General features: G+C 37.8%; 1 protein-coding gene across 2 annotated transcripts in view; it reads left to right on the forward strand.

Annotated features, from left to right (window-relative positions):
* Nucleotides 1-402: 402 nt before the first annotated feature.
* LOC124711462 (dnaJ homolog subfamily C member 10-like) overlaps nt 403-15,080 on the forward strand; it is a 110,895-nt gene continuing 96,217 nt past the window's right edge. For both annotated transcript variants that reach the window (XR_007005483.1, XM_047241558.1), the window contains exons 1-4: nt 403-540; nt 629-740; nt 820-982; nt 1,062-1,275. Coding sequence is in view for 1 of the 2 variants with exons in the window: in XM_047241558.1 (XP_047097514.1) it covers nt 739-740; nt 820-982; nt 1,062-1,275 (379 nt within the window). In the remaining variant the exon portion in view is untranslated. The remainder of the gene's footprint in view (nt 541-628; nt 741-819; nt 983-1,061; nt 1,276-15,080) is intronic.

The raw sequence follows: 15,080 nt of genomic DNA on the forward strand, positions 1-15,080 counted from the left end.
GTGATGTAATGTTTGATTGGAGACTCATAAACACATAATGGTCATAGCGAAACCGATTATAAAGTGTATGATAATGAGTATCAACTTGTACAAAAGTTTGACAGCATTATGCTTTCAGACGTATTGAATTCTGTGACAAATAAAAGTTGATTATTCATTTCTTTTTATTGTCTTTATTGGTTTGAGTAATGACTCCAATGATCTGTAAAATTTCATTTGTCAACGTGATTGGAGTAAATGTAACAATTCAATTCCAAAGTAAGTGAGAAACACTGTGAATTAAAAGTTTCTTCACAGAACATTAGAAAATGAGACTCTTTGTATCTGTAATGCTTTATTTCACCAGTGACTCAAACCAGATAGTCAAAAATACATGTACATAATAAGAAAAAATCATTGGGCGCACTGAAGCTGAGATTTGGAGAACAGTAGCAACAGAACATCTCTGCGATATGTCGCAGCCGACTGTCAACCAGAGTATTTAACCATAAGCGCAGAAATTGTATGAATCGGAAGCTTGTTTTGGAAAGACCCGTGTTTGTACGCAGCACAAATTTTGTACATAGTTTACGAGGCGTACATTATTGTTTCCTGTTTTTGTTGTAATATTAATCTCTGATCCTGACAGAAAGTAGACGACTTGGATGATGTGGACCGCCCACACTTTGACAGAAGCGGATGCGTGAGCACAGCAACATATACCGCATATTTATATCAAGAATACTCACTGTTTGAACGATGTAAGTACATAGTAGGTCTAATTTCGCATATATTAACGTGATGTGTACCGTGACAATAAACTTCAATCATTTGTTTCAGGTTTACGCTGGGACTATCAAAGTTTTTGATTTTAATGTTAGTGGTTAGTAGTTTGGCACAAGATTATTACGAACTTCTAGGTGTAACAAAAAGCGCAAATGACAAAGAAATAAGAAAAGCCTTTAAAAAACTAGCTGTAAAAATGCACCCCGATAAAAACAAGGTGAGGATAAGCGACTGTCATTAAAATATATACCAATATGATTAGTTGTTGGTGACTTCAAACTTTCTTTTTCTGTTAGGGGGATCCAGATGCTCATGCGAATTTTGTGAAACTCACAAAAGCATATGAAGTTCTAAAAGACCAGGAGTCCCGAAAGAAATACGATCTGTTTGGAGAAGATGGTGTAAAAACAACCGGACAGCAAACATATCACTCCTGGAGTTATTACCGGGATAATTTTGGCATATATGACGACGACCCCCAGATTATAACACTGAACGGTGCCGATTTCGGTGAGTTACATTTTGGAATGCATTATGTTTGTTCAGTCAATGTAACGGCCCATTCAATGACAGGAACAGACAAACATAATAATAAATCTTTGAAAACCTAACAATACTTTGTTTAGAAGAAACAAACTTGGAGAGAGATAGGGAGAATGGCTATTGCTGACAACATAAGATTTGTCATATTTGTAAATATTGAGAGTACCCAGTTCGTAAATTAAATTGGAACTGTTATGTCCACTTTGGTTTGTGGTGTTTTGTTTTTAAAAATTTATTTTTCGCACTTTCTGTTAAAATAACCTTGTCCATAATTATTATATTGCTGCACATTTATTTATTTAGCCATCCATGGACATTTTAAAATGTATGGATGTTGTCAGTTGTGTACATTCATATATTTATACAGTTTGTTGTTACATGTAGTTAAACATTGTGATATATAAGTTATTTACAATCATTTTTGCTCCTTATCAAAATATTGTGAAACAAAAGCTATTTACAATCATTTTGTACTAAGGAATTCACGTATAGTGTAAAAGCGGTGTTCCTGCAAAAACAATTTAAGATTTTTCCTAAAGTGGTACATGTTATCTGCTTTTATTTTCTGCGGCAGTTTTATACAGTTTTACACCTTCATACAAGAGGCTAATTTGAGTCTTATGTTTATTCTTCCTGTCTAGGTGAAGGCAGTGACTTGTTCTTGTACTATAGTTATGAAAACTGCTATTTGTGCTATAATTTTCTATATTTTTCTTGATGTACACTATTGTTTGGAATATAAACCCAATGTGCCCCTGTGCCATTTTCTGTAACACTTCAGCATTTGTATCTCCAGTAGTGTTTGTGCAGGGGTCTGTTGCAATACTGAAGGGATGGTGATACTTTATTTTGTATTTAACTTTTGCGAAAAATTCACGTACACAGTAGTACATGGGAAAGTCCAAATGTAGAAATCTGTACAGGTTTCCAGTGGTACATTGAGAATGAAAAAGCATAATTTTGTTAATATATGGAACAGATAAGCATTAGATACTTGTTTCCATCATAGAGCTCTAAAGCGCAGACGTGTAATAAGTGCAGAGATAAATGTTAGATTAAGTCCCTTATAATAATAATAAATAATTAATAATAATAAAGCAACGCACTAAAAATTGTACACCACTTGTGTACGCAAAACAGAAATAATGTTTGTTGTTGTCATTGTGGTGGTGATCTGCTTACTGTTTTCATCTCTTGGGCTCACTCTATGGTTTTTACGCGTCACACTTCCCCCCATTAGTAAAAGGAACAATGGTTACACAATCTACCCATCTAATCTTCAGCATTCTTCTGTAGCACCACAATTAAAAAATCTTATGTTCTCTTCTTTTCTAAACTTTCATCATCCATGTTTCACTTCCGTACATGGCTACACTCCAGACGAACACGTAAACCTATATTTTAAATTATTAAAATTCTCAGAAATTTCTTCTTCAAATTGAGGCCAATTTTAGACACTAGCAGGCTTCTTGTGTTCAGAAATGCCATCTTTGCCTGTGCTTAACTGCTTTTGATGCTCTTGCTTACCTGTCATGTTATTTTGCTTCTGATGTAGCAAAATTCCTTAAATTCTTCTACTTTGTGGTTCTCAATTTTTGTGTTAAGTTTATTGCTAATCTTATTTTTGCTTCTCCTTGTTGTTTTCATCTTTTTTTCAATTTACCCTCAATCCATACTCTGCAGACTACTTGTTCCACTCAGTATGCCCTGTAATTCTTTTTCACTTTCGTTGAGAATAGCTATGTTATCAGTAAATCTTATCATTTGTATCCCTCCACCCCGAATGTTATTCCCATTTCTGAAATTCTTTTATATCTGTCATTTTGACTTAAATGTAGAGATTGAACAGTAGTGCTGGAAGACTGCATCTCTGTCTTCTCACACCCTTTTACTGCAAGCACTTCATTCTTGCTTTTCCATTCTTACTATTCCTTCTTGGTTCTTACACATGCTGTATATTTTTTCCCTATAGTTTGTGAGAATGTTTAATGTCCTGCATCATCATGCATTGTCGACCACTTTTTCCTGGGTAACAAATCATATGAACAAATAATTTTTCGTAAGTCTTGTATCCATTATCAAGCTAGACATCATAAATGCCTCTTCTAAAGCCAAAGCGATAGCCATCAAGCATATCCTCAGTCTTCTTTTCCCTTTTTGTATACGTTATTCTTGTCGGCATGCTGTAGGCATGAGCCGTTAAGCTCAGTGTTTGATAGTTCTCACACTTATATGCCTTTACCACTTTCAGAATGGTGTGGACAATATTTTTCTAAAAGTCTGGTGGTATGTTTTCAGACTAATAGACTCTTGAATACTTGTTTGTGTGGCGTTTTCCGCAATGATTTTTAAAATTTTGAAGGAATTTTGTGTATGATTTTTGCCTTATTTGATTGCAAGTCTTTCAAAGCTCTGTTAAACTCTGACTTTAATATTGAATTCTCTGTTTTCCTTGGCTTCCATGCACTTCGTATATATTTAATTCCTAATTGACGTACCTTGCTGTATTGTCTTCTTTTACTGAACATTCTTCTTTCTTTAATTGTTCTTCTGCTGTATGTGGTTTCTTTGAAGTGACTTTCGGTAAAAGTTTGGAATAGGGCCAGTGACGAACTTTTGTGTTTCATCTAGGAATGTCGTCAGCACTTGTTGGAGGTATGATGGAAACAAAAGAATGTGTATCAGCTGTTTCTGTTACCTGCCAATGAAAGAGGAACAGGCAGATGACATGTTTCAAAGTAATACATTCGGAAGAAAGGGTGAAACATTGCTGTAAATGAAGGTTATAAATTTAGCTGCTCCTTTTTTGAGTCGTAGCTGCTCAAACTGTACTGGTATCTGCAAACCAAGAACTGAATCACAACTCATATGTTTGAAAAAGCAGGGAAATATTTCTCTCTTCTGCATTGCTACGCAGTCAATCTGTGCAGAGACACTGAGTAATTGGGTCAATGTTTTTAATTAAATCATGGGAGAAGGTAGGTGGATCACTGTACTTTTAGTTAAATCATGGGAGAAGGTAGATGGATCAATGTTTATTAATATATTGAACACGTGACTCTATTATTAAATAAAATTGAACCACTTACCTTCTCCCATGGTTCAGTTAAAAAACATTGATCTACTTGCCCGGTGTGCTCGTGCAGATTGATTGCATAGTCATTTCACCACCACATTTGATACATTTTCATATATCTCTAATTAATTCATGAGTGCCAATGGACAACATCACTATGCAGAACTAAATCACTTAAATAAGTCCACTTTATAGCACTCACTGCCATGATCACAAAATATTTCTCGTAAAACTCGCTCATACACTGAAAAACAGCAAACAAGACAAAGGTTTCAATTACATCACTAAAAATACATTGTCTGTCTTCTCACCTGTCATTATTTCTGTCAATGAATCATCCAACTGCATTACAAGAACTGACAACATATGAACAGTATATAAGCGCCGACGTGACTGCTGCTGGCTCTGATCCAGACTTTAGCTGTGACCTACCTCGCATCTATGTTTGTCTGTCTAACTTCATTGATTGTCCTGATTAAAGGTGTCCATTTGTGTTTAACTGAAATGTCTATTGTGATACTCATTATCGCACTAACTACACCTGTAGAGAATGTCGCACACACCTCATTGTTCCTCACTTCTGTCTGCATTGATACTCGATTTCGAAATCTGTGCCTTACCTTGATGTAATTCAGCTGGAATCTTCCTGTATCTCCTGGTCTTTTCCTAGTATACCTCATTCTTTTGTGATTTTAGAACAGTGTTTTAGCTATTAGTAGGTGAAATTTATTACAGAACTCAATTAGTCTTTCTCCTCATTGATTCCTACCACCTATCACATTTTCTCTTGTAACCCTGGCTTCTGTTCTTTCTGCAACAACTGTGTTCCAGCTACCCATGGTTATTAGATTTTCATCTGCCTTAACATACCAAATTACAAGTTCAATATCCTCGTATACTTTTTCTCTCTCTTTGTCTTCTGCATGTGACACAGGCTTATGTATCTGAAGTATTCGTGTTGGAATTGGTATGCACTACTTTCCTATTCATGATGAGTCCTACACCCATTCTATCATTTTCTGCTGCTTTTGATATTATCCTATATTCGTCTGATCAGAAATCCTAAAACTTCACTGACTGCCACTACATTTAGATTGAGCTTGTGCATTTCAGTTTCCATTTTCTAGCTTCTGTACCACTTTGATTTCTGACTTTTCGTGCTCCAATTTGTACAATGTGACTCTTGTGTTGGTTATGTAATCTTTTTGTCATGATTTCCTCCCCCTTGCCATCCCCTCCTGGAGATCAGAATGGAGGACTAATCTGGAATCATTCGCTAATAGAGAGATCATCGTGATACTCTTCAAGTTTCAAGCCACATGTCATGTGGATATCCATTGTGTGTCTTCAATGGAGTGGTTTCCATTGCTTCCTTCACCCCCGTGCCATTGACTATTGTTAATTCTTCCATTTTTAGGACTGTTTCCAATCCCAGGGGTAAGAAAATACCTCAAACATATGTTTGATACACTACCACTCTGTCCTTCCTCGCAACTCCAGTTCCCAAGTGCTATCATTCATCATCAGAGATGAGAGCTCTGCTTGCAGCTCATTCCAATGATACACAGTCAAATACTAGAGTCAAGAGACAAGCGTGAGACAGTGCTCATTTCCTTTTATATTCTGGCACAGAGAAATACCAATTGTCCTTCGTTGTGACTCATGCAACTAAACACCTCGTTGGCATTAGGAGATGAAACTTGTTCCTCTGTGTATTCTACTATTACTTGTTGACTACTTGTAGAGACAGCTATAGAACTTGTTCTTTATTAATAGGCAGAAAACTCAAGGTAATAACTTTTGCTGGATGCTTAGTGGAAAATCAGTTGCCTCGCTCGACATACTTCACTGCAGGATCATCGAACTGTCACTTTATAGTGATGGCTCCTAATGATTCGGCTGCTTCCCGGTGTAGTGACTGTGACTGCTGAGACTGCCCCCGACTGCTTTTTTTGAGGGTTGGAACTTTAATAATGGCAACTATTTGTTTACAGTTCGTACAAAATATATACATGTTTCAGAGTAGTCACCAGTATTGTGTATAATCCGTTGCCAGTGATGTGGAAGTCGTAGGATACTCTTAGCAGTGCCAGTTGTGTTGATAGTTTGAGTGGCGCTGTCTATTGCTTGATGAATTTGTAGCAGTTCAGAAGCGAATGCCATGAAGTGTTTCCTACAGTTTAGAAATGGAGTTGAACTTACAAGGGTTTAAGTCAGGGGTTATAGCACTTTAGCAGCCCCATCAGTCAAACAAATCAGTAACAGCTTGCACTGTACATGTTTGAGCATTGTCCTGCAGAATGATGGCCAGGTCCTGCAGAAAGTGTCATCACTTTTGTGCCTATGCTGTTCATTTTTGGAACACAACCTACAACCTGCTTAGCTTAAAATGGGCTAACAGGACTCTGCCCCAAATTGCAAATGGAAGCTATTTTAATCTACCTATCTGTCTATAAAAAAGACAGTAAATTGGAATTAGCCATTGTGTTTCCAACATAAAATGCATGGGAAAACTGTAGAAGACATTGTCAGCCTCTGCCTTACATATTAATTGTTGTCAGTGTGTGATTTCTGGAGATATCATTCCACTATTGACAATGTGGGCCTATTTGAGGTAATTATAATATGGACTCTGGTGTGGGAAGTATCTAACAGGCACTTTCTTTTATCTGGAGAAATCTCTATACTGTTTTACAAATGATATTCCACAGATATTATCCAAAGTCCTTACTTTCTCCCTACTTTAGGTAAGATATTGGCCATGTCCTTTGTGATTACATTGATCATGTATCCCACAGTGTTTCTTTCAAAGTATGATGCTACTACAGAAAATGTACACCAGGTGCAGATGACATTAAACAGAGTGGAGGAGCTGGTATTGAAAACTACCATCTGGGAACTATTAACTTGGCTTGTGGACTCCCCAGATCTGATTTCTAGCAGTCAGCAGACTTCATGCTGTAGTGATTTGCTGATGTATGTTTCCAATTGTGCAGCGTACTATTAGCTATTGTTGAATGCATTGTTGTCTACTTGGTTGGTGAGCTGTACTGTTGCTGTCTGTGTGTGTGTGTGTTTTTTTTTATTTTTTTTTTAAAAAAAAGAGTGGTGATGCAGATGCTATCCCATTATAGGCGTTACATTCTACTCCAGTTCAGAAAAGGAAAATGGTTATCAGGAGGATGTGGACGCTCGAAACACAGGTTTATATTACCTGCACTCAATAATTACAGTAGGCCTACATGGAAGCAGAGCTTGTTACCCCTTCAGGAGGCAAAATTGTAGTACTACTGATACACACATAAAAGTAGTTGTTGTAAGCGTGTAAGTGCCATATAGTATATTGTATGTTCTGGTACATGACCCTGAATGAACGACACAGTAAATAAAATGGCTCTTTCTAAACTTATTGCACAGATACTCATTCCTTCTTTGTGGGAACTTCAATGCATTTAATATGCTAGACAACTTTGCCACCATGTACTCAACAGCTGAAGCTGTTGAGAGCCTTGGGCCTAGAGAAGCTGTATGGCCCCTGAACGTGGGGTAGAACATGCAACAGCATTTCTGTAGGGTCGTTCTCCAACAGAGATTTTTTTTTTTTTTGCCCCCCCCCCCCCCCCCCCCCCCCCCCCCCCCCGACATTTTGCACTCTCAGTACTGGGCAGAGTTAGTGATATTCAGACAAGTGGTATTTTCATTTCTTAAAAGTGTTTTATGAATGATCTAACATTTTTACTTTGCTTTCTTCAGCTACTGACCCCTGTTAAAATCATTATGTTTCATAAACAGTATTAGAGAGTAACCATGTAACCCACATCACTATTTTGTCCATATTACTATTTTTGAGAGAGTCATATTCTATATATGAAGTTACTAAAAATATCCTTGAAAATATTGGCACACACTGAAGTGACAAAAGTCATGGGATAATAGGCAGATAGATAATGGTAGTATTGCATACACAAGATACAAAAGAGCAGTGCATTGGCGGCGCTATCATTTGTACCCAGGTGATTCATGTGAAAAGGTTTCTGACATGATTATGGCCACACGACAGGAATTAGCATGCTTTTGATGTGCAGTGATAGTTGGAGCTAGATGCACGGGACATTCCATTTCGGAAATTCTTAGGGAATTCAATATTCCAAATCCACAGTGTCATGAGTATGCCAAGAATATCAAATGTCAAGCATTACCTCTCACCACAGGAAATGCAGTCGCCAAGAGCCTCCCCTTAATGACCGAGAGCAGCGGTGTTTGCATCAAGTTTCAGTGCTAACAGACAAGCAAAACTGTATTGAATAACCACAGAAATCAATGTGGGGTATACGATGAACATATCCATTTGGACAGTGTAGTGCAATTCGGCATTAATGGGGTATGGCAACAGATGAACAATGTGAATGCCTTTGCTAACAGCATGACATTGCCTGCAGTGAGTCTCCTGGGCTCATGACCATGTCAGTTGTACCCTAGATGACAGGAAAACCATGTCTTGGTCGGATGAGTCCCGATTTCAGTTGGTAAGAGCTGATGGTAGGTTTCGAGTGTAGCACCAAGGTGCTGTGGAAGCTGGCGGTGGCTGCCTACTGGTGTGGGTTGTGTTTACATGGGCTAGATTGGGCCTTCACCAGCTGAACTGTTCATTGACAGGGAATATTTGTTTGCCTACTTGCAAACTATTTGCAGCCATTCCAGGACTTCAAATTCCCAAACAACTATGGAATTTATATGGATAACAATGCACCATGTCACCAGACCAAACTTGTTCATATTTAGTTTAAAGAACATTCTGGACAATTCGAGCAAACGATTTGGCTACTAATCAAACATTTGTGGGACATAACTGAGAGGTCAGTTCTTGCACAAAATCCTGCACCAGCAACACTTCGCAATTATGGTTGGCTATAAAGACAGCATGGGTCTTCTAACGAATTGTTGAGTCCAAGTCACACTGAGTTGCTGCACTACACCAGGCAAAAGGAGGTACGACACAGTATTAGGAGGTATTCCATGACTTTTGTCACCTCATCATATTTCTACAGGGTGACACAGAAACATGGGAACATTTCCACAATCCAATAAAACTAGAAGTGATGAAGGAAAGTAATTGCATTGATAGTAATTGAAACCTTCCAAATTTGCCATTTATGAAACATTGATGGCATTTATCATTTTTAAAAAAATTATGTCCTTTAGATGGTGTCCTGTACGAATGAATTTGTGAACTCTGCTGGTGAGATTCCTCATTGACTGCTGCAACATCGCAGCTGGATACTGTGAATTGCATCCCAGACTCTCTGTTTTAACTCATCCAGAGTTCTTGATCGAGTCGTGTAGACTTTGCTCTTGAGGTAGCCCCACGAGAAAAAATCACAAACAGATAAACCTGACACTCAAGGGGGCCAGGGAATGTTACCGAATCGTGAGATCACATAATTGCCAAACAATTCTCGCACATATGCCATTGATTGCTGTGCAGTGTGTGATGTCGCTCTGTCCCGTTGAAACCAGGCTTCTTGAATGTTTCGAAAGTTGTTCAGTGCAGGTGTAACGAAGTTCGTAACATCTCCACGTAACGATAGACATTGACAGTTATTTTGTTTCCCAGTTCATTTGCGAAAAAGTGCAGTCCGATAATCACATGTTATGAAACACCACACCACGCCATACTGTCACTTTAATAGCATGTAAAGGGCACTGATGAACGTTATTGGGATTTGTTTGCCCAGTTATGGTAGTTCTGTTTATTCACATAACCTGTGAGATGCAAATGTGCCTCATCTGACATCCACAACTTGTTTATAAATTCATGGTCATTGTTTATTTTTGTTACCATTTGTTAACAGAATCCTAATCGTAACCAGTAATTGTTGTCCTTAAATTGTTGCACCATCTGTAGTTTGTACAGACGAAATTTTAAATAGAGGTGAGTTCTGCGAACACTCTCCTGTGACATTCCAACCACTGCTACTTGCTTATGAATTGAATGCCGTGTGCTCCGTAAGACATTGCATTGCGTACAACAACAATGTTCGCTGGAGAATTCACACATCTTGGTCATCCTGTTGGTTTCTTTTTGAGGGCAGAGCCAATCTTTTCAAAGTTTTTAATCTAACATATTATCATGTGTTTTGACGGAACACCTTCATGACTTCCTAAATCATAAAAACGTCAAAACTCCCTCTGTGCTGCTACCAAACTATCATTTTTTTATAATACATTTTTATGGCTAACACATCCTCTTGTCCATTCCAATCATCCATGATTACTGAAATGGCGGAAACTAACTTTCAGAATTCATAGTGCTGCCTCCTGCCTATGGCTGCCACTATTTATTTCACACATTCTTGTTATTCTGTGTCACCTTGTATAATGTGGTTCTTACATAGAATAATGTAGTTTCCTTGCATATTAGAGCTTGAAACAATATTTTCTTACTTAAAATGTGTAAGATTGTCAACAAAACGCAGATATGAAATTATTTGAGAAAACTATTTGTCTCATTACTTGGGGACAGAAATTGAATGCCATCACAGAGTTAGTATTCCAGTGATTGCAATTGCCACCAATCTTGAAGTGAAGTGTAACTGTGGAAAAGGACTTCCTGAAAAATATTTTAAGGGGACCTAGACCTCATGGCCTGTAGTTTTACTAGTGTTTTGAAGTTTAGCAACTCAAAAACTTTAATAGATACTGGAATGAAACTTTAACCACATAGTATGTCGTGACCTCTGTGTGAAAAAAATTTAAAAACTGGAATACATAGTGGAATGAATTTTAACTTTTATCTTATGTACTGAATTACTTGTAATTTTTATTCTAGGTGGAAACAGTAAACCGGGATATGTAGCAATTTGTTGTTTTCCGTACTTTAAAAAGGGAGGAAGGAAGGAAGATTGGGTTTAATGTCCTGTCAACATTGAGGAGATGGAGCATGAGATTGGATTGTGTCAAGGATAGGGAAGGAAATCAGCTTTGCCCTTTCAGAGGAACCATCCCATCATTTGCCTGGAACTGTTTAGGCAAATCATAGAAAATCTAAACGTGGATGGCCAGAAGAGAGTTTGAACCATCATCCTCCCAAATGTGAATCCAGTGTGCTAATCACCGCGCCACCTCGTTCGTTGTATTAAAAAAATTAGAAGTCCACTTTTTCTCCTAATAGTTTAAGGACATATGAAAGGCTCCAGTTTAAAATATTCAATAAATTGTTGACTAATATAGATCACTGTGTTGGCAAGCATTATAATTTTTTTTTTTTTTTGTAGCTTTAGAATTGGATGAGATAATGATACCTAAGTATGCAAAAACATTGATTATGGGAAACTGAAGCTGAAGATTTGCATGTCATTTTCCTGTCAGTGATAACATATCAAAACATTGCAACTCCATAATCTTGTTGATGCTGAGTACCTTTATCATTTTTTTCTAGTTTCCTTTATTTCCCTTGTTATTCTGGCCTCCTTTGTTATACTTTCAGCAGCTTTACCAGCTTCCACTTGTTGTAGCCCACTTTTCATGTTGTCCTCAATTTGTATGTCTAATCTGCCCGTTGTTTTTAATTTACTTGTTACTCCACCACTAAAACATATTATGGTGTCCATCACACCAAAATGAAAAGCTGACATGCCAACAAAAAGAGTTTTTGACAAGCATTCCCTATTCCAATTATTGAAACATGCATTCAGATTTTGTATTTTGCCATGTAAAATTTTTTTCCAGGAATTTAGAATCTGAAAGATCATTGTAGACTGTCTTTAGTTCTACTGTAACATTTTCTTGTATGGAGTGTACATGTGTGTGTTTTTGTCCATTCCTTCACACCTATGATACATGTGGCATGAAGTGTTTCCTTTTGGGTAGAGTCTGTGCAGTGGATCGTCCCCAGTGGCTAGTGTGTGAAACAGAATTGCTTAAATTGCTTTTCTCATCAGACTGACATTTTTGCTGTTTCTTCCTATGGCTAGGCTGCAACATTCTGTTTGGTTTTCTATTTCTAGTTTGGTGAGTGTGCCTTGTCCACCAATTGTTTTATCATCAGAGAGATTCTTTCCTGTCATGTTGTTGTAAAAGTTTCCTGTGTTAACCTGAATTCTCTTCTGCATATACCTTATACATTTCATTCCATTTTTTAAATTTCTATTTCACCGTATGCTTTAGCAGCCACAACACTACTGAAACCTTTAGAGTCACCATCACCAATGTGTGACTGAATCGCACACTATGTATAGCAATTGCTCTACAAAAAGTAGAGACTGCCTCCTTGCGTTCTGTACCACCACTGAAATAATCAAATTTTTTGTCACACTTATTTTCATTTTCCATGTTGGCACAACCTTGGGAGTGTTTTGTCAGACATTCGTAGTCCAGCACCTTGCCTGTGTCTACAGAGGTAAATGTGACAATTCCATTGTGCGATGCATGGCCTCTCTTCTGCCAGGAATCGTCCAGTACAGCAAATGTATCGGTAGACTGACAAATATCTAGGTTCTTTTGCTGCACTCTGCATAGATGCTTCACTGACTTCTGTTAGGGCATTATGTAAACGTTTATAATACCTCTCAAATTTGACAGATGGTGTTGGTGGTGAAGATCCATCATGGCACAGAATAACTGGACTTCACTTTGCATTGAGATGACAAAAGTCATTGGATAGCAATATACGCATATACAAATGGTACCAGTATTGCATACATAAGGTATAAAAGAGCAGTGCATTGCCAGATCTGTCATGTGTACTTAATGATTCACGCGAAAAGGTTTCTGATGTGATTATGACAGCACGACAGGAATTAAACTTTTAATGTAGAATTATAGTTGGAATTAGATGCATTATTATAGAATCCAAGATTCATAGTGTCAAAAATGTGACTAGAATACCAAATTCGAGCATTACCTCTCAACTACAGACAACACTGTGGCCAAAGGCCTTGACTTAATGACCACGAGCAGCAGCATTTGTGTAGTGTTGTCAGTGCCAATAGACAAGCAGCATTGCATGAAATAACTGCAGAAATCAGTGTGGGATGTGTGACAAACGTATTCATTAGGACACTGTGATGAAATTTGGTGTCAGTGGGCTGTGGCAGCAGACGACCGACATGAGTGCCTTTGTTGACAGATGAAGTCACCTGCATTGTCTCTCTTGGGCCCATGATGATATTGATTGGATCCTAGATGACTGTGAAACCATAACATGGTCAGATGCATCCCGAATTCAGCTGGTAAGAGCTGATGGTAGGGTTAGAGTGGGGCACAGACCCTACAAGGCCAGGAACCCAAGTTGTCAATAAGGCACTGTGTTGTCAATAAGGCACTGTGCAATCTAGTGGTCACTCCATAACGGTGCGGGCTGTGTTTACATGGAATGGACTGAGTCGCCAGGTGCGGTGATTATGTTCAACTGCAGTCATATTCCCAAACAACGATGTCATGTTACCAAGCCACAACTGTTTGCAATTGGTTTGAAAAACATTCTGGACAGTTCGAGCAAATAATCTGGTCACCTAGATTGCCTGACATGAATTCCATTGAACATTCATCGGACTTAATCAGGAGGTCAATTTGTGCATGACATCCTGCACTGGCAACACTTTCACAATTATGGAAGGCTGTAGAAGCAGTATGCCTCAATATTTCTGCAGGGGACGTCCAACAACTTGTTGAGTCCACGCCATGTTGAGTTGCTGCAGTACTCCAGGAAAAAGGAAGTCCAGCACAATATGAGGAGGTATCTCATGACTTTTGTCACCTTAGTGTGTTTTGCGCATGTTACAGGAGGTATCATTGTACATTTTGTTACTTTACACACTTGACATTCCACTATAACCTCTTCTCTTACTTGTTTTCTCATAAAATGTAAGGGATATTTCACTGTTAGAGTATTTACATTTAGCAACAGAAAAAAGTCATTTTGAAAGCTTGCATTTACTAATTAAAATTTAACCATTATTATCACTGTTTACAACACCAACTTTACATTTCCGGTAGGATTTTTCAACTTTTGTTTTAAAGCACAGCCTGGCAAACTTGTAGGCCTCACCTCAGTTCAGTGTGGCATAACAATTTCTTCATTTTTTCAATTTTCAATACCACATTTGTGTTGATAGTCATAAAATTTATGAGTGCAATTAAACTTCTTCATTTCTGGCATTGTACAATGTAAAATGGTTAAAATATTCAGTCGCAACAAGTAGTTTTCAACATGAGCACAAGTGAGACACACAAGTAAAATAATCTACTTTTATCAATGAAAGATGGGTTGAAATAAATCCTTGCTCATAGTACAGTAAATATGTTCTTCAAGATTATTACACAAACGAGCTGCTGTAGAAATGCATATAAACTTACTGGCTTGGGTAGCTCAGGCGGTAGAGCACTTGCCCGCAAAAGATGGAGATCCCGAGTTCAAGTCTCAGTCTGGCACACAGTTTTAATCTTCCAGGAAGTTTCATATCAGTGCACACTCTGCTGCAGAGTGAAAATTTCATTCTGGAATGCATTTAAACGCGAAAATGAAAAGGTACTATACATAAAGTATATATTTTTAGAAATGTGAAGAAACACCAAATGTTATTAAATTAAAAAAAAAAATCCATTTTTTGGATCCTCGTAACCTCCAGGTCCCCATTAGTTAGTGTCAAGAAACTCAGTATTGAATGAAGTTTCAGTACATTTTAGGCTTGTTTGT

This window comes from Schistocerca piceifrons, chromosome 8, assembly GCF_021461385.2.
Source record: "Schistocerca piceifrons isolate TAMUIC-IGC-003096 chromosome 8, iqSchPice1.1, whole genome shotgun sequence".
Classification (NCBI taxonomy): domain Eukaryota; kingdom Metazoa; phylum Arthropoda; class Insecta; order Orthoptera; family Acrididae; genus Schistocerca; species Schistocerca piceifrons.